Here is a 22,681-nt window from a genome sequence, read left to right as displayed (position 1 = left end):
AAGAATAACATTATTTAATCAAAGGCAAAATAGTTAGATAAAATAATATTACAGGCGTTTAATAACAGAAATAATATTTTTCTGGAAAAGATGGAATTTCTAATTATAGCCATATTATTATAGGTGAATATGCTGAAGATGTGTCTATTCAAGTAGAGTCCTCACTGAATCCCTTAGTTCCTGGTTCCTCATGCTGTAGATGAGGGGGTTCACTGCTGGAGGCACCACCGAGTAAAGAAATGACACCTCCACATCCAGGGATGGGGAAGTGAAGTAGGGGGGCTTCAGGTAGGCAAACATGGCAGTGCTGACCATAAGGGAGACCACGGCCAGGTGAGGGAGGCATGTGGAAAAGGCTTTGTGCCGGCCCTGCTCAGAGGGAATCCTCAGCACTGCCCTGAAGATCTGAATATAAGAAATAACAATGAAAATAGAACAACTAAATAATATAGAAATACTTAGTACAAGTGCCCCAACTTCCCTGAGGTAGACACCTGAGCAGGAGAGCTTGAGGATCTGGGGGACTTCACAGAAGAACTGGTTCACAGCATTGCCATGGCAAAGGGGTAGAGAAAACGTAGTGGCCGTGTGCAGGATGGCATTGAGAAAGCCACTGCCCCAGGCAGCTGCTGCCATCTGGGCACAAGCTCTGCTGCCCACGAGGCTCCCGTAGTGCAGGGGCTTGCAGATGGCAATGTAGCGGTCGTAGGCCATGACGGTGAGAAGGAAATACTCTGCTCCAACCAAGAAGAAGAAAAAGAAGACCTGAGCAGCACATCCTTGATAGGAGATGGCCCTGGTGTCCCAGAGGGCATTGGCCATGGCTTTGGGTAGAGTGGTGGAGATGCAGCCCACGTCGAGGAGGGCGAGGTTGAGGAGGAAGAAGTACATGGGGGTGTGGAGGCGGTGGTCACAGGCTACGGCAGTGAGGATGAGGCCATTGCCCAGGAGGGCAGCCAGGTAGATGCCCAGGAAGAGCGCGAAGTGCAGGAGCTGCAGCTCGCGCGTGTCTGCGAATGCCAGCAGCAGGAACTTGCTCACAGAGCTGCTGTTGGACATTTGCTTTGGACATGGAGACTGCAAAATGAGAAACAAATATACATACATAGAGTCTTATGAGTAAAGTCTCTGACTAAAATTCAATTCCCAGTGAAAGCCTTACATTCCCTGTTTCCAAGAGCACCTTTGTCTATCTCCCTGTGTGGAGCCCTGCTTTGTGTTTGCTGAGTATCCTGTACACAGCAGCCACTTCTGCCCATCAGCCCCCAGTGGGACACATGCTCCACTGCACTGACAAATGTCATTGCTGTGGGGGCAAAGCTCAGCCAGAGGGCACATCCAGGAGGGCTGCTCTGTCCATCCCCTGGTGCCCAGCTGTTGGCTGCTTGTAGCACTCAGCTGGGGGATGGATGCACACAGAGGCTGTGTTGAAAAAACACATCCCCTTGTCTGCAGGTCCTAAAGAGCAGCTCAGAAAAGCCCTTGTGCAGTCTGTAAGCAGAGAGAAAAGAAGGGATATTCTCATGTTCATCACTAAACTGTTTGTGTCTCAGTTCAATGCAATAGGAAGCTCAGTCACCAGTGCAAATCCAGCTACCCCATTAACATAGAGCCTGCCCCACAATCAGAGCAGGAAGAGGCAGGCAGAGAGTGCAGAAAGTGCCTTCTCTTTTCAGGCAGCCCCTGCACTGCCCTTCCTTTGCCCAAGCCCCTGGGCTCCCAGTCCGGCTGAGTGCAGGGACCCTGCTCTGCACCACAGCCCTGGGCAGCCCTTCCTGCACCCCCGGCTTCTCCTTCCTCCAGGGCCTGCAGCTGCATTGCCCTCCAGCCAGAGACTTACCGGGTGCAGGGCTGGGAAGTGTTCTCCCCCAGTGAGTTCTGTGCATCCTGCCACTTCTGCCTGCCTTTAAGCACTCTGTCTCTGCAGGCAGTGCCCCCAGCCCTGCTGCGCTGTGCAGAGGAGCTGCTCCTGGCCACAGCTGTCTCTCTGCACCACGGCCCTCTTGCCACGAGCTCTCTCTGTCCCATGAGCCTGGCCCAGCTCAGCAGCACAGCACCAGCCCAAGGCACTGCAATCACCCCTCTGGGGGCTTTGCTGATGAGCCCACGAACCTCAGGCACTCAGAGACAATTGAAGACAGCTCTCCAGAAGTCCAAGTCAGAGGCAAGTTTCCTGCAGTGTGGCCCTGAGGATCAGCACTGACACAGCCTCCCTTGGAGCTCGTTAGAGCAGAACCCTGGAGGCAGTGAGGACAAGGAGACAAAGGCAATGTGAAGGTGACACTGATGTGTAGGAAACATGGATGCGTTTCACCAAGCACAAGGGTCAGGCCTTGTCCCTTGGCCCATAGGAAATGAGATCCTTTCCCTTGACAGGTTTCTCAGGGCTCTTTGTTGGGCAGTAGGAGATGGGGATGTGCATGGTCAAGTGAGGAGAATGGTACGACCCCTGCCTGCTACATGGGTTGGCGAGGAGTTAATTAGGCTCCGTTGCTTTGATGATTAGCAGTCTCCTTATAAGGTTCAGTGGCAGAGACAACAGACATAGCCATGAACACAAATATCTCATAAGGCAGCTCTGTAGGAAGCTGGCCTGGTTCCTGGTGAGCAGGCACCACTGCTCGTATGGCATCCCTCGTGGTGCCTAAGACCCTCCTCAACCTGCGCAATGCTCACTCAGCAGGGTCCCAGTCTGCCCCCATGTGTGGGGTTCCTCTTCCTCTGCTGCATGACTGGGCTCTTCTTCTTGTAAATGTCAAGAGGTTTCTCAAGGCAAAATCCTTCAGTTTCTAAAGATTCCCCCACACTGATGCTCCATTCTGTCAGCCATTCATGGCTGCAAGCAGACAGTTCAACCTTTGTGTCATTGTGCTATCTCTGAGAAGACAGCAGCATCAGGAGCTGCAGGAAAGTTTGGATAATACAGGAGTAACCAATTGAATGGAATTGCAGCACAGAGTCACAGAAGGTAGGGGATGGAAGGCTGCCAGGTTCCACCTCTTCTGTGCTTCCTTCTCATGCATGCCGCCAGTTTGTCTGAAGCAGTGTCCAAAATGTTTGGGGCTCTGCAGGTGAAAATTGGAAGGGCCAAAGACAAGGTGGAGCTCAATCTGTATATAACTCTCAAAGACAAACACTGCTGAAAGAAATACTTTAAAAAAGGAGGATTAAGGAGAATCATCATCCTTTATTGGATGTGGGGGAAATCTGGTAAGGATCTCGAGATAAGGTAAAGGCTGAGGTACTTAATTCATTCTTTACCTCTGACTCTACCAGCAAGACCAGTTGTTGCTCTGGACATTTCTTCCTCCTCATGGACAGTGCCAACATTCCAGGGCACGCTTCGTGGGTTTTTCTCCTCCCCTTCTCTTTCCTACTACCAAAGTAAACTCCATCAGGGTGGAAACCAATCCCGAAGTAGGCATCCCAACCCAGCAGGCTCCTTGTGGCCTCTCAGCCAACCAGACACAAGTCACCTCAGCAGCAGCTTCCAAGCCAGGGGCCTGCTGCTGGCCTTGCAGCTTCTTGGCTAGACATAGCCAAGCCTTCTGCCTGCTGCTGCCCACTCATGGACTCAAGCAGAAGGGACAGGACAACCCATGTTGGGGCCTTCTTTCTGCCTGGGTCCTCCTGGGTCTGGAGGCAGAGGGGATCCCCCAGTCAGCATGCCAAGCAGCTGCCTTCTGCTGGCCTAGCAGGGCCACTGGCAGGTGTGAGCCCAAAAGTGCAGATCCGAGGGAGAAGCCAAGGCTGACCTGCCACCTCCAGACACAAGTGACCTCACAGTCCCTTTGCGTGACACGTTCCTGGTGCTGCCCTATCAAGTGCAGAGACAGAAGTGACCTCACATTCACTGCCACAGTCACATTCCTCCTGTTGTGGCTGGAGATGCTGAGGCAGAGCTGAGCTCATCAAAGCATTCCCAGTTATTTCCTCCTTGTGTCCCACAAACTGATCAGATCCATGGCCCCTCACATTCAGCTTTGAATGCCATTTGACTACACAGCAACCTCAGTTCCTGCCTTGCCCCAAGGTGCCAAGCGTCTTAAGGTAAGGTTTAGGAGGGGTGTTGAAGCTGAGAAGGTTAATGCACAGGTACAGGGACTTTCAATGTTATTTGTGCATGTATGGTATTAGGGACTACGGCTCACCTATCTGAATTAAAGATTAAGGAATAATTAGTTTTTTGTGTTACCGAGTGTTTGGTATTCTGTTTAAGGTGTGACATCTGTGGTTAGGGTATTGTCAAGTTTTGTGGTCTAGGGTTTGTTTAGCTCTGTTAAGAAGAATGAAGTGATCTTTAATGTCCCTTTGAACCAAAACCATTCTATGATTCTGTGATCCCATGTTTCTATGATTATCTGTGACACTGCTACTGTTGTCCATACAAAGCCCATACAGGCTCTCCTCAGAGATTTTAACCAAGATTTTTGGTTAGTCCAGCTGGCATCCTCTTACAAGTGGTGTCCCCCAGGGGTCAGTACTAGGACCTATCTTGTTTAAGGTCTTTATTGATGACCTAGATCAGTAAGTCTACAGATGACACCCAGTTGGGAGATAGTATTGATCTGCCTGAAGATCAGGGTCGCGCACTTTGGCCACAATAACTTCATGCAACGCTATAGGCTTAAGGCAGAGTGGCTAGAAGACTGTGAAAAGGAAAAGGATCTGGGAGTGTTGATGAACGCTCGGCTGAACATGAGCCAGCCGTATGCCCAGGTGGCCAAATAGGCCAAGGGCATCCTGGCTTGTATTAGAAATAGTGCAGCCAGCAGGAGCAGGGAGGTGATCATCCCCCTGTATTCGGCTCTAGTGAGGCCACACCTCGAGCACTGTGTTCAGTTTTGGACCCTTGTTACAAGAAGGATATCGAGGCCCTGGAACATGTCCAGAGAAGGGCAACCAAACTGTTGAGGGTTCTGGAGCACAGGTGTTATGAGGAGTGGCTGAGGGAACTGGGATTGTTTAGTGTGCAGAAGGGGAGGCTCAGGGGAGACTTTATTGCACTCTACAACTTCCTGAAGAGAGGTTGTGATGTAAGGCGGGGATCAGCCTCTTCTCTCAGATAACTAATGATAGGACTCGAGGAAATGGCCACAAGTTGTGCCTGGGGATGTTTAGATTAGGTATCACGAAAAACTTCTTCTCTCAAAGAGTAGTCGGGAACTGGAATGGTCTGCTCAGGGAGGTGGTGGACTCACTGACCATCACAGTGTTCAAGAAGAACCAGGACAAGGTGCTAGGAGATATGGCTCAGTAGCTTAGTGGGTAGTATTAGTGATAGGAAGGTTGGACTAAATGATCTTGTAGGTCCTTTCCAAATTTGTGTTTTTATGATTTCTATGACTCTATCATAGGACAAGGGGGATGGCTTTAATCTTCAAGAGGGTAGATTTAGATTCGATAGTCAGAAGAAATTCTTGACTTAAAGGTGAGGCACTGGCACTTGTGCAGTGGGTCAAGAGGTCACCCAGAGGGAGTTTGGATGAGCCCATGCCCTTGTGTTTGAAGGAACAACTGGTGAGAGTGGAGAGGCAGCAGTGAAATCATGGGAACAGCAGAGTGAGAGCAAGGTGGGGAAGAGAAGTGTCTGTCTGCAGCCTTCAGGGAAGTGTGGGTGTAGTGGGTTTACGTGGCAAGGTTTTGGTAGCAGGGAGCCATAGGGGTGGTTTCTGTGAGAAAGATCTAGAAGCTGCCCCATGTTTGGGAAGGGCCCCATTGTTTTCCAGATCCGAGCCAATAAGCGATGTTGTTTTGCGCCTCTGTGAGAGCATATTTAAGACAGGGAAAAAACGCTGCGCCACGCAGCAGCCGGGAGAGTCAAGGGAATGAGAGAACAGCCTTGCACCAAGGTCAGTGTAGAAGGAGGGGGAGAGGTGCTCCAGGCGCCGGAGCAGAAGTCCCCTGCGGCCTGTGGTGAGGACCATGGTGAAGCAGGATGTCCCCATGCAGCCCATGGAGTACCACGGTGGAGCAGGGTTCCACGCTGCAGCCCGTGGAGGAGACCACGGTGGAGCAGGTGGCCCTGCACCGACGGAGGCTGCCGCCTGTGGAAGACCCCTGCCGGAGCAGATTCCGGGCCAGACCTGTAGCCCGTGGAGAGGAGCCCACGCAGGAGCAGGTGACCTGGCAGGAGCTGCTGCCCGTAGGGGAGCCAGGTTGGAGCAGTTTTCTCCTGAGGGATGGACCCCGTGGTACGGACCCATATCTGGAGCAGTTCTGAAAGAGCTGCTGCCTGTGGGAAGCCCACGCCGGATCAGTTCATCAAGGACTGCATCCCGTGGGTGGGACCCCACAGCACAGGGGACGAGAGTGACCGAGAAGGAGCGGCAGAGAAGAAGTGCTGTAGACTGACCATAACCCCCATTCCCCGTTCCCCTGCGCCGCTCGGGGGGAGGAGGTGGAAAAGGGTGGATGGGGGGAAGGTGCTTTTGGTTTTTTTTTCCTTTGTTTTCTCACTTCTCTCGCTTGTTAGTTGTAGACAATAAATCTTACTATCTCCTTATGCCGAGTCTGTTTTGCCCGTTACAATAATTATTGCGTGATTTTCTCGTCCTTATCTCAATCCTTGAGCCCTTTTCACATATTTTCTCCCCATTCCTCTTTGAGGAGGGGGAGTGAGAGAGCGGCTGTGGTGGAGCTCGGCTGCCCACTCGAGCGGAACCACGACAGTTTCCCAGGAACTCTTGCTGTGCTGATGTCTGGTCAGAGATAGCACAGTCACGTGAAGGTTGAACCATCTGCCTGCTGACATTAACAGCTGATAGAATGGAGCATCACTGTGGGTGAACCTTGAGAATCTGCAGGATTTTGACATCAGAAAACATTTGACTTTTACATGGAGAAGAGCCCAGTCCTGTACCAGAGGAAGAGAAACCCCACACATCAGGGCAGACTGGGACCCTGCTGAGTGAGTAGTGCCCAGGAGGAGGAGGGCCTGGGCACAACAAAGGATGCCGTACGAGCAGTGGTGCCTGCTCACCAGGAACCAGGTCAGATTCCTAGAGAGCTGCCTTACGAGGGGCATGACCACCAAGAAGATCTGAGTTATCACGCTCAGCTCAGATCTGCTGTGATACCTCAGAGATAAGGGTCTGCAGCCAAAAAGGAAAGATGTAAAGGTCTCGGAGTCCCTAGGAAAGCCATGTAGAGGCAGGGTAGAGGGCTCTGACAAGGCTGAAAGTCCCAACAGGACCAGGACTTTGTGTCCATGGCTATGACTGTTGTCTCTGTCACTGAGACCTAGGAGGAGACAGCTGATCGTTAAAGCACCAGGGCCTCATTGCCTCCTTGCCCTCACCTAAGAACCAGACAGGGGTCGTACCATTCTCCTGCACTTGGCCATGCACATCCCCCTCTCCTACTGCACTACAAAGAGCCCTGAGCAACCTGTCAAGGGAAAGGATCTCCCTTCCCACAGTATGGGTGTCAAGGCCTAGCCCTTGTGCTTGGAAACATACATCCATTTTGTCTACACATCACTGTCACCTTCACACTGCTTTTGTCTCCTTGTCCTCAATGCCTCCAGTGTTCTGCTCTAATGAGCTCCAAGGGAGGCTGTGTCAGTACTGGCCCTCAGGGGGACACTGCAGGAAACTTGCCTCTGACTTGGACTTCTGGAGAGATGTCTTCAATTGTCTCTGAGTGCCTGAGGTTTGTGGGCTCATCAGCAAAGCCCCCAGAGGGGTGATTGCAGTGCCTTGGGCTGGTGCTGTGCTGTTGAGCTGGGGCAGGCTCGTGGGACAGAGAAAACACATTTCAGAAAGTCACATGAAGCAGAGACACAGCTGTGGCCAGGAGCAGCTCCTCTGCACAGCACAGTAGGAAAGAGACACAGAGGCAGACACAGGGAGAAGAAAAGGAGAGAGGGCTAAGAGGCACTTGGCAGTGGGAGGATGCTGAGAGCTGCCTGCAGGAGAAACCTGCACAGCCCTTGACAAGGTGAGTGTTTGGCTGCAGGGCCATGCAGCTGCAGGTCCTGGAAGGGTCTCCTGCTGGGTGTTGTTTCGGGGAGGGTAGTGGGCAATGCAGTAGGCTTTGAGAGTCCTGCTGGGTTGCAGTGTGAGTTGAGGAAGTCTGGCAGAAGCCCCTTGGATTTCCATAGCATGGCTGCTCCTGGTAAACCAAGAGCAGAGTGATCAAGCCTTCCCCAGACACTGCAGGGGATGCACCCCAACTTTCAGATAACCATCTGAAGTCTATGGGGCATCCTCCTGTGCTCTAGACTGTTCTCCAGCAGGACGCAGCTCTCTTGTGGAATCCTTCTTTTATCCAGTTACCTCAAGGAGAGGACACTTCCATGCTAAGGCCATGTCCGTGCTGCTGGCTGACTGTCAGTGGGCAGCTGGATTGAGGTCTCTGCACCCCTGGGAAAAGAGGGAAGGGCTGAGATCCTGATCAGACACCAGGAGAAAAGGTGAGGATTCTGACCAGCTTCACTTGGACTGCGGCTTCTGTGCTCTCAACTGGCTCTACTTTCTTCTCAGAGAAACCCCTAAGCTTGTTTGTTGTCCTAAGGATTAGAAAGGAAAAGAAAGCAAATCCTACCTTGCTCTACACTGTGGTGGATGAGATTTTGCAAAATGACTGCAAAGCTCAGTGATACCACACGTCGACTGAACTTGACTTTCCCTCATGTTCGTGCTTCCCTCTTGCTGCACTCCCTGAACAACTCCTCTGGAGCTCACAGCTGCCCCTGCTCCCAGTGCCGCTCTCAGCCAACACCAGCCACAGCTCAAGCAGGAGATATGCAGAAAGGTTCTCCTGCACAGAGAGAGACTCGGGCTGGGGGGAATTCTATGAGATGCAATAGGTTTCCCTGAGAGAAATCTGTGTGCTCAGAGTGCTCAGAGAAGTCTGTTCCAACATTTTTCTTCCTTCTCTTCAATAGACAACAGTGTCCAAAGGAAGGAAATGCCCAACAGCAGCTCTGTGAGCGATTTCCTCCTGCTGCCATTCGCAGACACACGCGAGCTGCAGCTCCTGCACTTCGCGCTCTTCCTGGGCATCTACCTGGCTGCCCTCCTGGGCAACGGCCTCATCCTCAGCGCCGTAGCCTGCCACCACCGCCTCCACACCCCCATGTACTTCTTCCTCCTCAACCTCGCCCTCCTCGACGTGGGCTGCATCTCCACCACTCTGCCCAAAGCCATGGCCAATGCCCTCTGGGACACAAGGGCCATCTCCTATCAAGGCTGTGCTGCACAGGTCTTTTTCTTTCTCTTCTTCATATCAGCAGAATATTATAACCTTACTATCATGGCCTACGACCGCTACGTTGCCATCTGCAAGCCCCTGCACTACGGGAGCCTGCTGGGCAGCAGAGCTTGTGCCCAGATGGCAGCAGCTGCCTGGGGCAGTGGCTTTCTCATTGCTATCCTGCACACGGCCAACACATTTTCCCTGCCCCTCTGCCAAAGCAATGAGCTTAATCAGTTTTTCTGTGAACTTCCTCAAATCCTCCAGCTGTCCTGTTCAAAGTTGTTCCTCAGGGAGTTTGGGCTTATTTTACTTAGTGTCTGTCTAGCATTCGGTTGTTTTCTTTTCATTGTTTTCTCCTATGTGCAGATCTTCAGGGTAGTGCTGAGGATGCCCTCTGAGCAGGGCCAGCACAAAGCCTTTTCCAAGTGCCTCCCTCACCTGACCGTGGTCTCTCTGTTTGTCAGTACTGCCATGTTTGCCTACCTGAAACCCCCCTCCATCTCCTCCCAATCCCTGGACCTCGTGGTTGCAGTTCTATACTCTGTGGTTCCTGCAGCCATGAACCCCCTCATCTATAGCATGAGGAACCAGGAGCTCAAGAATGCCTTGCAGAAACTCTTTGGATACATGCTTTTTCATCTAAATAACGAACCCAAAGTCCTAACCGGACTCAAAGTTTTTCTGACAATATGTTAGAACAGTCTTTTCTTATTATTTTCCTTTTATACCATTCTCTGAAATTTGTGATTATCATATATTAATGATATTTTATGTTTCCTATCTGTTAATATTTCTTTTTATTTTTTGTCCAAATGCTTTGCCATGTAACTATAGAACTTGGCTTTGCCATGTAACTAAAAAAAATAAAGAATCCAGCATAAATTAACTACTTTCAGCTGCCGTCTCTTCCCACCTCTGGAGCTGGGAGAGCAGCCCCAGCACGCAAGAGGGGCTCAGGGCCAAGAGCCCATCTGCCACATGCAGGAGCAGCCCCAGTGGCCCTTGGAGCTGCCCCTCACTGCCCGCTGGGCTCTGCCTCTCTGCTGCCTTCAGGTCGGGGCTGCTGCTTCCCTGGAGCCATGGCCATGGCCAGCAGCAGGATGTGGCTTTTTCATGCTACTCATTTCACTTCCACACTCTCCACTTGTTCCCTTCCATGTCTGTCTTCCAAACGTGGTGTGAGGTATACACCCAAGGAGCTGCTCCCGGGGAAGGCCTCTTGCTTTTCTCGGCTTCACGGCAGATCAGAGTTCCAAAGTGACCAGTGAAAGACCGAGGACTGCACTGGGAGCTCCCTTCCTGGTTCCACATTGCCCAGCAAACAGTAACTGGCCTTTGACTGTCCTGGGACTGTCCCACTGGTGCTGGGTCTGATGGCAAATGGCATCCTGGAGAGGAATCTGGAGCTGCTCTGTGGCTGGGCCAGGCCTCTTGTGCTGGCCTGGGGAGTGGGGCTGGCCCTGTGGGGCACAGGCACTCTGTGCTGGGGATCTCCCAGGAATTAGATGAGGTCCTGAAGCTTCATGGACCTCCATCTCCTGTGCAGTGACTGGTGGAAACCAAAGCAATCCAAGCCTTACGGAGTCCTGATGTTGTGCCAGTATTGCTCAGCAATGGACAAAACACTGGTGTGATACCAATGCTGTACATGTATGACCAATGCTCAAAATGACCATTTCAGATGGATGACCATTTCTCAAGAGCCCCCGACTTGTCTTTGATGGGGTTTGTTGTGCTGGGCTGGGCTGCTGTTACAGGGACAGAGACTACTACTGGCAGTAGAGGTGCCCTGGCAAGTCCACCTGGCTCAATCTGTAGTCCCAAGGGGCTCTGATCTCCTGCAGGTCCTCTCTGACAGCGGCCAGTCCAGGGAAGTTCCTCAGACGCAGCCGAGTATCTAGAGGTGGAACTGGTTGCTTATGATCAGACAGCAAAGCTTTGCCCCAAATCCTGTGCATTCCTTCAGTATTTAAGGAATAGAGCACCTAATCGTCATCACTTGAAGGGATTTGGGTGAATCCTTTCCACAAAGTGTCCCACATTAAGTTGAATTTCTGTTGTCACAAAATGAGAATTTCCAGGATGTATATTCACTGCAGAAAAAGAAATACCGTTCTTCCCCTGCACTTGCACTACTCTGTTGATTCTGATGTGCATTTAAGGCCATAATCTTCCACTGGTCCTGATTAAACTGACAGTGTTGGAATTTCCCTTTCCAGCTCTCTGTCTGGACCTATGCACTTCCCATTGGTCTCCAGATTTGCCCACTGCAAACCTTTGATCATTCTGATCCCTCTAACCTACCCAGTTAGTCTCTGACCATCAGGGAGTTCAAATTTGACCATGTTTAACAAGTTTATCTAATCATGTCCTTAGGCAGCTCCTCAACTCTTTTTCTATTTAGCATTTCCAATCTAGCTGTATAAAATATTTTATCTTGAAATAAAATAAATAAAATAAAATAAAATAAAATAAAATAAAATAAAATAAAACAAAACAAAACAAAATAACAACAACAACAACAATAATAATAATAATAATAACAATAATAATAAAAAAATATGTGCCTCCGTGCAGCCTAAGGTGGGAACTGGTGCAATGGACATTTATGTCCAACTGTTGATTTCAGTGGAGTATCTGTGTGTTGGGTCTGCCTGAGCTGGAGTCACCTTTTCCCTGCAGCAGCCCACACAGTGCTGTGCTCTGCACTCGTAGCTGGAACTGCACTGATATCACTCCAGTGTTGCGTCTATTGCTGCGTAGTGCTGGCACAGCATCAGGACTCCTTCTGAGCCCCCAAGAGCCAGCAGTGGGGGTGGGCAAGTGATGGGGAGGGGACATTGCCGGGGCAGCTGACCAAAACCAACCAAGCGATATTCCATAACTCCTGAGGTCACACTCAGCAATAAAAAAGGGGGGCTCTCGTGGAGGAGGGGGCTGTTCCTCCTGAACAACCACTACGCGTTTTGAGGCCCTGCTTCCCAGGCCGTGGCCGAACACCACTCGCTGATGGGAAGTAGAGAATAATTTTTTCTCTCTCTGTGCTTCCGCGCAGACTGATTGTTTCTTTTGTCTCTGTTTTTCCGCCCCATTCCTTTTCCCTTTAATTAAACCTTTCTCATCTCTAAACTCGAGTTCTCTGTGTTGTATTTTCTCCCCCTTCCTCTTTGAGGAGAGGGGGAGTGAGAGAGCAGTTGTGGTGGAGCTCGGCTGCACACCTGAGTAAAACCACCACACATGGCCAGCAGAAATTAATGATTTCATAGAGGAAAGAGCATTCATGCAATGCCGATGCTGCAGTAACACTGACTTAAAACAGTAATGTATGTCCCTTACCTTACTGGAAACAGTGATTTTAATCCCTAAACCTCAATGCTACTACAACACTCTGAAAGGAATCAATTTTCTCTCTTGATAACTGTAATCCCTTCACTTACCACTAACATTAAAATGCTCTATTTAACCCTAAACTCCTTGGCAGATGTAAAACACCCATAAACCACAGAGCTTCTCCATACCTCAACCACAGACGTGACAGAAAAAGCAGAACACCAAACACTCCAACTAAAACTTTGCTTAATCTCTAACCCAGAAAGTAAAAAGAGATACCGAGTGGGCTAGAGAAAGCTCAGCTCTGTCTCAGGATCTTCTGCCCCAACAGCAGGAATGTGACCATGGCAGTGACTGTGAGGTCACTTCTGTCTCTGCACTTGATAGGGCAGCAGCAGGAACGTGTCACGGAAAGGGACTGTGAGGTCACTTGTGTCTGGACGTGGCAGGTGACAGTCCTGTGTCTTGACATAGACCTGGGATCTGCACTTTTGGACTGACATCTGGCAGTGGCCCTGCTAGGCCAGCACAAGGCACCTGCTTGGCATGCTGACTGGGGGATCCCCTCTGCCTCCAGACCCAGGACGACCCAGGCAGAAAGAAGGCCCCCAGATGGGTTGTCCTGTCCCTTCTGCTTGAGTCCATGAGTGGGCAGCAGCAGGAGGCACAAGGCTTGGCTGTGTCTCCACAAGAAGCTGCAAGGCCAGCAGCAGGCCCCTGGCTTGGAAGATGCTGGTGAGTATATATTATGTGACCTTAGCTTCGTTTTTCAAGGAACAGCTGGTGAGGGTTAGTGAGACAGTGAAATGATGGAAATGCTGGGATGAGAGCAAGGTGGTGAACAGAGATGGGTGTCTGCAGACTTCCAGGAAATAGGATAAAGTGTGGGACAGCATATTAAAACATGTAGAGGAGAAGGCAGAGTGCTGGCAAGAAAGGAAGGACCCAACAGCCCTGTCACTTTGCCTAGAGCTTATGAAAAGACGACATATAGTCATTGCAATGCAGCTTCTTTGCTTCCTTGCAACCCTGTGCAGAGGCAGGGTAGTGTCACACCAGTGTCCTTCTCATGGCATCACACTGCTCACCACATTCCTCAGACCTCCAGGAAAAGTCCTGAGCCAGACAGGGGGGTGCAGGATCTCACCTCACAGTGACTGGGGTCAGGCTTTAGACCTTTTGCTTCACAAAAACCAACCAAGACTTTTCTCATCACAGTGCTTTGTCTGTCTGTAATCATGGCCTCCAGTTACCTGCCCTAAGAAGGACCTGGGGAGGCTTTGTTAGTAACAGCTCTCAGTGGAGCCCATTAATACTCCAAGTCACTTCAGCTTTTCCTTTTGAGTTTGCTTTTTCGCTCAGTTGCATCATTCTCCTCTCAGTACCCAAGTTTCTTCGACTCAGCACCAAAATACACCATGGAACTCATTAAAACACAGAAACTCCTAAGGAGCCATATCTCTCCCACCACTTTCTTCAAGTATTCAAGACTTGTTCAGCTAATTGGAGAGCTTTCATGTTGTAGTTAATGGGGAAGATTTCAAGGAGCATCTAATAAAAATCTTTCTTCATTTTAAAGGCTGAATTTTGTTGTGTTTCAGTTTAGAGCATCCTTCTCATGTTTGTATTGGTCTAGGGTTTCTCCTTTGAAGCCCTGCTTAGGTGGGAAGAGCAGGGGTTTTCCTATTTCAAAACAAACAACAGGAAATCATGCTGCAATTTTCAAAAAAAAAACAAAGCTCAGGTTCCTCATTTTGTTGCCTCCAGTGAATTTTACCTTCTTAAAAGGATGACTGTACATGATGTATTTTCCACTGATTAATAGGAAATTTCAAATAATTGTGTTAATATTAATCTATATCATACATATTCAATGATAAATTATGAGATTCTTGCTAAGGAAAGCATTAGACAGACTGCTGAGAGATGGGCGAGCTCGAACTCACTGAATCTCACAGCAGCAACTGGGTTGGTGAGAGAGGTCTGAATGGTCAAAGAGTAAGGGGAGGGCAAACCAGGAGAACCATGGGAAGTGCGTGGGTCCAGACAGGCAGGTGGAAATGGGACGTTCAGCAGGGTCTGTGTAATCAAGATGGGTGTTGTCCCTGGAAGATGAGGGAGCACACCATGATAGACAAAGCGATGAGAATGCAAGTAAAGGAGATTATCTGTATTTCTTCTTCTGAGATGAGTATAGATCATGGTAATTATAATTTCTTCCTGATTGGAATTACACTTCACTTGAGACATTTTACAGAAGGAATTGAATCATTTGAGCTGATGAGCAGTTGCTTTATTAGTTAAGAACTAAAGAAATAACTGAGTACTCAGGCAGAGCGTTGCTCTCTGACCAGGGAAAACCTCCTGTGGTCCTGTTGTGTTTGAGGCACTTCCCTGGACTGGCAGATGTCAGAAAAGACCTGCAGGAGGCTGGAGCCCTTTGGGAAAATCAGGTGGAGCCAGGTGGAGTTCCCAGGGCACCTCCACTGCCAGCAGTGGTCTTTGTCCCTGTAACTGCAGCCCAGTCCAGCACAGGAAACCCCTTCAAAAACAAACCTCTTCTTCAGTGGGTTCCTTGGATTGACCTAGATTTGAAATGGCCATTGGAAACATGAGATACTCTCCCTTATTCCTACTAGACACTGGAACATCCGTTTACCTTCCTGGGTCATCTTTAGCAAACTCAGGCTGAAAAACTCAAGTATAGCATGCTTCAAATGGCTGAGGCAGAACCCATCAGCTTGCTCCACTTTGGACATGGTCTTGGTCCAGCTAAGATTTTGAAAGCAAAACATGTGAAATGATCCATCAGGTCAATGTGCAGAGTAAGAGAAAGTCACACATAATGTGCCGGAGTAGTAGAAGGCAAAAAGCATTGCATTGTGCCTCAGAATAATCAAGGAGACCATGTTCTGTTCATCAGTGTGATAAAGCAGAGTGAAGGACATTGAGTTATGTCCTAACATGAAGAAGGATGTACATCACTGGTGAAGGAACTGTCATTTGTGCCATCACCAACGTGAATTACAGAAGCACCACCACATCTAATGGTAACCTGTCCGCTCCTGCTTGCTACACAGGGCAGGGGAGAGGGAGCCGACAGCCAAGGGACACATTTGCGTGTGGAAGGTGGGGCCCAGCAGAGACAAGGAGTCAAGGCCGTGCGGTGGGGGAGACAAGGCACCATACTCCACACGGGGAAGACACCACATGGGGGAGACAGTGCTCCAACCTCTGTCAGCAAAGGGGGACAGCACTCTCAGCTGCACCTTCTGCATGACCGCAGTGCTTCCTGCTGGGGGCCATGTCCTATGGTCAGCCCTGGGCTCTATGCCATCCCTGTTCTCTGCAAGGCTCGAGAAGTGGAAGGTCTGACTCCAGAAGGCAGCTGTACCTGAACCAGGGGAATTTCTCTCATGTGCAGTAATTTTTTCTCCTCCCAGCTACAGTTCTGTGGCCCCAGTGTCATAGACACCTTCTGTGGTTTTACCCCATTGCTGGAGCTGTCCTGCAGTGCCATGGTGATACTCATGGTCTTTCCTTTCATAATCTACATTTGGGATCTTCCTTCCTTCTTTCCTTCCTTCCTTCCCTTGGATCATCTTCCTCTTCTCTTTCCTGCAGTTTTCATGTGCGTGCATCCTCTGTTGACAAGCCCAAGGCCTATTCCACCTGCTCTTCTGTCCTCATGAGTGTCACTGTTTTCTATGACACCGTTTTCACTGTCTGTGTAAATCCCATAAAGGCTGTAGTCAGAGGTTTTAACCAAGCCCTTTCTCATACCTTCATCATCCCCCTGTCAGTCCTAGGGTTGCTTATAGGTAGTATGGGAAGGGTGAGAGATGTGCTGGTGGAGCTGCAGACGTCATCATAAGACTTATCTCAAAGACCTTGGAAAGGACAGATTGATCAAAGAGGTTCCTCGGGACGTGGAAAAGGCAGATGTCGAAAGCATCTTGTACTTCAAGGCTGAGCAGAAGGATGATTAAGCCTAATCATGAATTAGAATGCCAGCGTTAGCCCTAGCCCTCACCCAAGAACTAAACAAAACTCTGACCCACAAGGCTTGCCCTTTTCCTACACCTTGAGCAGGCATCTTGAGCAGAATTGCTCCCTCAAAGCCCTTCCATTACATTAGCTGTAGAAGCTGACCTCTAATCCCTAAATGTTAAATTGACCACCTAACCCTCCACCACACACACAGCACATCTCATCTTCAAACCCACTCCTATCCCTAACTTCAGCTGTTTGTCCTCTTGGGGCAGGGCAGGGATTGTGATGTCCTTGAGCAAAGAATCACACTCCATCTTTTTTATAAGCCCCCTTTAAGTACTGAAAGGCTGTGATGAGGTCACCCTGGAGCCTTCTTTCCTCCAGGCTGAACAGCCACAGTGCTCTCAGCCTTTCTTCATAGGAGAGGTTCTCCAGCCACTTGATCATCTTCTTTGCCCCCCAGCCTCCATCTATGGGTTCAGGGAAATGAAAAACTTGGGAAGCCTGACTGGCAGGGAAGACTGAGGCAAAGATGTTGTTGAGGCCCTCAGGCTTCTCCATGTCTGTCATTACCAGTTCACCCTTCTCATCCATCAGAGGGGGTACACTCTCCTTGGCTTTTCTTTTCTGAGCTATGCATCTATAGAATCTCTTCCTGTTATTCTTTGCATCCCTTGCTAAGCTCAGGTCTATCCGCGCATTGCTTTCCTTATCCCTTCTCTACACATCCAAAAATAAAACATTCATAAGGGCCTGGAAAAAGAACTCGAGATCCATGGAAGCTATTCTAGAAACAAAACTAGTAGGTAGGATGCGCAATTTTGTAGAGAGGCAGAGCTGATGGGCATACTAGGCAGGATGCTCCTTTAGGCCCTTTTCCCTCCTGACTACAATGCCACTTCTCTCTGAAGAACAGAGTAGCCCACAGAGGTGAGACATATACTGCCTATGTCATGGATGTCATCGGAAAGCTGATCCCAATAAGATATGGGGAGGTCAGGAGCAACCTGGACACGAGAGATGTGAGATTTTCAGGTGTCAAGAGGAGCATGGCCAGCAGAAATTAATGATTTCGTAGAGGTAAGAGGCATCATGAAATGCAGGTTGTGCAGCAACACTGACTTGTAGAGTCATGTATGGCCCTTACTCTATTTTAACCAGTAGTCTTAATCCTTAAATCTAAATGCTCCTCCAACACTGTGACAGGAATCCATTTCTCTAAAGCTTGAACACAAGGTATTCCTTGAAGCAAAACTCACCCCATACCCCCTTTCTATTACTTTTACTCTCTTACTCACCCTAAACCCTACCCTTAATAATAGTATTAAAATACTCTATTTAACCCTAGGCTTCTAGACAGACCTAAAAATGACCTAAACTACAGAGCCTGCCCATACCCTAAACACAGAAGAACACCAAACCTTCCCAATAAACATTTGTTTACTCTCTAACCCAGAAAGTTGAGCCTTAGTCCCTTGGGAAATAGAAAGCAGTCAGCTACACCTGAGGATCTCATGGTCCAGCAGAAGGAATGTGACTGTGGCAGGGACTGTGAGGTCACTTCTGTCTCTGCACTTGATAGGGCAGCAGCAGGAACGTGTCGCAGAAAGGGACTGTGAGGTCACTTGTGTCTGGAGGTGGCAGGTCAGCCTTGACTTCTCCCTGGGAGCTGCACTTTTGGGCTGACATCTGGCAGTGGCCCTGCTAGGCCAGCAGAAGGCACCTGCTTGGCATGCTGACTGGGGGATCCCCTCTGCCTCCAGAGCCAGGAGAACCCAGGCAGAAAGAAGGCCCCATATGGGTTGTCCTGTCCCTTCTGCTTGAGTCCATGAGTGGGCAGCAGCAGGCACAAGGCTTGGCTGTGTGTAGCCAAGAAGCTGCAAGGCCAGCAGCAGGCCCCTGGCTTGGAAGCTGCTGCTGAGGTGACTTGAGTCTGGTTGGCTGAGAGGCCGCAAGGAGCCTGCTGGGTTGGGATGCCTACTTCAGGAGTGGTTTCTACCCTGATGGAGCCTGCTTTGGTAGTAGGAAAGAGCAGGAGGAAAAAAAAAAAAAAAAGAAAAAGACACAAACCACCCTAAAAGGTGGGCTCTGGCCATGAGGAGGAAGAAATGACCAGGGGAACAACTGGTCTTGCTGCTACAGACTGAGGCAAAGAAGGCATTAAGTACCTCAGCCTTTACCTCATCTCTTGGCACCAGGTTTCCCCCCACATCCAATAATTTATGATGATTCTTAATCCTCTTTAATTTAAAGTATTTATATAGGCAGTGTTTATTGTCTTTGACAGGAATGGATTGATTAAGCTCCAGCTGGGCTTTGGCCCTTCTAACTTTGTCCTGCACAGCCCCATAACATTTAGGACACAACTCCCGAGAAACTGACAGCATGCATGAGAATGAAGAACAGAAAAAGTAGAATCTGGCAGCCTTCCACCCACTACCTTTCTGTGACTGTGCTGCAACTCCATTAAGCCAGTTACTCCTGTATTATCCAAACATTGGTTTAGTGGAGGACTTGTTAGTGTTAGATCAGAGGTTGGACTCGATCATCTTGAGGTCTCCTCCAACCTAGACAATTCTGTGTGATTCTGTGTCCCCTGTACCTCTCAATACTGCTGTCTTGTCAGAGACAGCACAATCACATGAAGGCTGAACTGTCTGCCTGCGGACAGGAACATCTGACAGAACAGAGCATCGGTGTGGTGGGAGCTTGAGAAACTACAGGATTTTGTCTAAAGAAACCTCTAGACATTTACAAGGAGAAGAGCCCAGTCCTGAACGAGAGTGAGAGTAACGCCACACATCAGAGCAGACTGGGACACTGCTGAGTACACAGGACGAGGAGGGCCTGGGCACCACGAGGGATGCCATACAAGCAGAGGTGCCTCCTCACGAGGAACCAGACCAGCTTCCTACAGAGCTGCCTCATGAGGAGCACGGCCACCAAAAAGATCTGAGTTATCATGCTCATATCAGATCCGGTATGACACCACAAGGACAAGTGTCTACAACTAACTAGTAAAGAGGTACAGGTCTGGGATTCTCTAGGCCATCCTGGTTTGGAGAGGAGCAAGGGCTATGGCAAGGTTCAAAGTCCCAGCAGGACCCAGGTCTTTGTGTTCACGGCTACGGCTGTTGTCTGCCACTGAGCCCTTAGAGGAGACAGCTGATCGGTAAAGAACCAGGGCCTCATTGCCTCCTCGCCCCCACCCATGAACCAGGCAGGGGTCGTACCATTCTCCTGCACTTGGCCATGTACATCCCCATCTCCTACTGCCCAACAAAGAACCCTGAGCAACCTGTCAAGGGAAAGGATCCTCCATAAGATGGGATGGATGTCAAGTCCTGGCCCTTGAGCTTGGTGACACACATCCAGTTTTCCTACACCTCAGTGTCACCTTCACTCTGCCTTTGTCTCCTTGTCCTCACTGCCTCCAGGGTTCTGCTTTAACAAGCTCCAAGGGAGGCTGTGTCAGTGCTGGCCCTCAGGGGGACACTGCAGGAAACTTGCCTCTGACTTGGACTTCTGGAGAGATGTCTTCAATTGTCTCTGAGTGCCTGAGGTTCGTGGGCTCATCAGCAAAGCCCCCAGAGGGGTGATTGCAGTGCCTTGGGCTGATGCTGTGCTGCTGAGCTGGGCCAGGCTCGTGGGACAGAGAGAGCTCGTGGCAAGAGGGCCGTGGTGCAGAGAGACAGCTGTGCCCAGGAGCAGCTCCTCTGCACAGCACAGCAGGAAAGAGACACAGAGGCACAGACACAGAGAGAAGAAAATAAGAGAGGGGCTGAAGGCAGTTGGCAGTGGGATGATGATGAGAGCTGCCTGCAGGAGAAACCTGCACAGCCCTTGACAAGGTAAGTGTCTGGCTGCAGGGCCATGCAACTGCAGGTCCTGGAAGGGTCTTGTGCTGGGTCTTGTTTCTGGGAGGGCAGTGGGCAATGCAGTAGGCTTTGAGAGTCCTGCTGGGTTGCAATGTGAGGTGAGGAATTCTGGCAGAAACTTCTTGTATAGCCATAAGCCAGGTGTCCCTGGTCTGCCCAGAACACCCTGCCCTGGCTGGCCATGCCGGGCTCTCTGTCAGCTGCCCCGTAACTCCTGCAGCCATGGAGGTGCCCCTTGGCAGGGCCCTGTTGGTGGCAGGGTGCTGCAGGGCAGCGCTGAGCACAGCCGAGTGAGATGGGGTCTGTGAGCACGGGCAGGGGGAAAGAAGAGGTGGGCGCAGAGCAGCAGCTCCCTGCAGGGACAGCTGCAGGCAGCAGAGAGAGGGGCAGGCGGCCAGAAGGAGCTGTTGGCAGAAACGCCGTGGCAGGGGGGATTCGGGCACCTCGTGGCCATGCCCTGCAGTGCAGACACCTTCCCCTGGAGCAGCCCCTCCCTGGCCTCCTCTTCCCCTGCAGCCCATGGGCTGTGGGGCAGATGGGGGTAGAAGAGGAGGTAGAGCTCAGACAGGGATGCTTCCAAGCTCTGTCTGTGTGAGAACTTCACCTCAGGTGAGGTTTCTGTCCATCTGCACTTGGACTGGGGCTTCTCTGCTCTCAGTTGTCTCCAGTTTCTTCTCAAGGAAACTCCAGAGCTTGATGATCCTGCGGCTCAAAGACAGCAAACACAGGGTAGATTAGAACACGACTTGTGGGCAGTGGCCTGTGTAACTGCATTCAGAGGAGTTGTTTGAAATAACACTGAAAAGCTCATTGATCTGACCAGTGAACAGAACTTGAGCTTCCCCCATGTTCCTGATTTCTTTCTTTTCTACAGCAGCAAGGACTCCTCTGCAGTCTACAGCAGCCCCTGCTCCCAGTGCACTCTCAGGCAGCACCAGCTGGAGCTCAAGTAAGAGAGCTGCAGAAAGGTTCTTCTGAAAAGAGAGATGCTCAGGCTGGAGGGTGCTCTAAGACTTGCAATAAGTCTCCCTCAGAGAAGTGTGAACTAACATTGCTCTGCCTTCTCCTCTTCAACAGACAACTGTGTTCAATGTCAACAAATGCCCAACATCAGCTCAGTGAGTGAGTTCCTGCTGCTGGCATTCGCAGACACGCACAAGCTGCAGCTCCTGCACTTCGCGCTCTTCCTGGGCATCTACCTGGCTGCCCTCCTGGGCAACGGCCTCATCCTCAGTGCTATAGCGTGCCACCACCACCTCCACACCCCCATGTACTTCTTCCTGCTCAACCTGGCCCTCCTTGACCTGGGCTGCATCTCCACCACTCTGCCCAAAGCCATGGCCAATGCCCTCTGGGGCCCTCTGGGACACCAGGGCTATCTCCTATCAAGGATGTGTTGCTCAAGTTCTCTTTTTTGTCTTCTTCTTTGGCTCAGAGTTTTCCCTTCTCACCGTCATGGCCTACGACCGCTACGTTGCCATCTGCAAGCCCCTGCACTACGGGAGCCTCGTGGGCAGCAGAGCTTGTGCCCAGATGGCAGCAGCTGCCTGGGGCAGTGGCTTTCTCAATGCTGTCCTGCACACGGCCAACACATTTTCCCTTCCCCTCTGCCAAGGCAACTCTGTTGACCAGTTCTTTTGTCAAATTCCCCAGATCATCAAGCTCTCCTGCTCAGATGCCTACCTCAGGGAAGTCGGGGCACTTTTGTTTAGTATTTCTTTAGTCATTGGTTGTTTTGTTTTCATTGTTTTCTCGTATGTGCAGATCTTCAGTGCAGTGCTGAGGATGCCCTCTGAGCAGGGCCGGCACAAAGCCTTTTCCATGTGCCTCCCTCACCTGGCCGTGGTCTCCCTGTTTGTCAGCACTGCCATATTTGCCTACCTGAAGCCCCCCTCCATCTCTTCCCCATCCCTGGACCTGGTGATGGCTGTTCTATACTCAGTGTTGCCTCCAGCAGTGAATCCCCTCATTTACAGCATGAGGAACCAGGAGCTCAAACATGCAGTGAGGAAACTATTTTATACCTCTTCCTTCAGCATTAATAATGTGCGTAAAATGGTAATAGGATTTCTGCAAACAAACACTCTTAGTGCAAATTCTTGAAAGTAATTTTCTTTATTATTATTTCCTATAATTGGTTGCATTGATTTAATTCTTAGAATGTTATTCTAAGCCTCCTAATTATTATTTTATTATTATTATTATGAAGTCAATAATTTCAAATAACTTTACAATCATTATTCTTGTTTAAATAAAGACAATAAAGAAACTGGGACTAT

At 50.1% G+C, this 22,681-nt stretch overlaps 2 protein-coding genes and 1 pseudogene across 3 annotated transcripts; 2 read left to right on the top strand and 1 right to left on the bottom strand.

Annotated features, from left to right (window-relative positions):
* Positions 1–144: 144 nt before the first annotated feature.
* On the bottom strand, positions 145–1,059 carry LOC311428472 (olfactory receptor 14J1-like; the record flags this gene model as incomplete). Its single annotated transcript, XM_084539906.1, has 1 exon — positions 145–1,059. The coding sequence occupies one exon, from the start codon at positions 1,057–1,059 to the stop codon at positions 145–147; it is 915 nt and encodes a 304-aa protein (XP_084396032.1).
* Positions 1,060–8,913: 7,854 nt separating this feature from the next.
* On the top strand, positions 8,914–9,897 carry LOC311428471 (olfactory receptor 14A16-like; the record flags this gene model as incomplete). The annotated part of the gene is made up of 1 exon (XM_084539905.1): positions 8,914–9,897. The coding sequence occupies one exon, from the start codon at positions 8,914–8,916 to the stop codon at positions 9,895–9,897; it is 984 nt and encodes a 327-aa protein (XP_084396031.1).
* An 11,605-nt stretch (positions 9,898–21,502) lies between these two features.
* On the top strand, positions 21,503–22,460 carry LOC311428475 (olfactory receptor 14C36-like; annotated as a pseudogene). The gene has a single exon. The product of its transcript is annotated as an olfactory receptor 14C36-like (transcript).
* The last annotated feature ends 221 nt before the right edge of the window (positions 22,461–22,681 follow it).

Source organism: Aythya ferina (genome assembly GCF_964211825.1).
Source record: "Aythya ferina genome assembly, contig: HAP1_SCAFFOLD_85, whole genome shotgun sequence".
Taxonomy (NCBI): Eukaryota; Metazoa; Chordata; class Aves; order Anseriformes; family Anatidae; genus Aythya; species Aythya ferina.
This window is presented reverse-complemented; position numbering and strand designations above follow the sequence as displayed.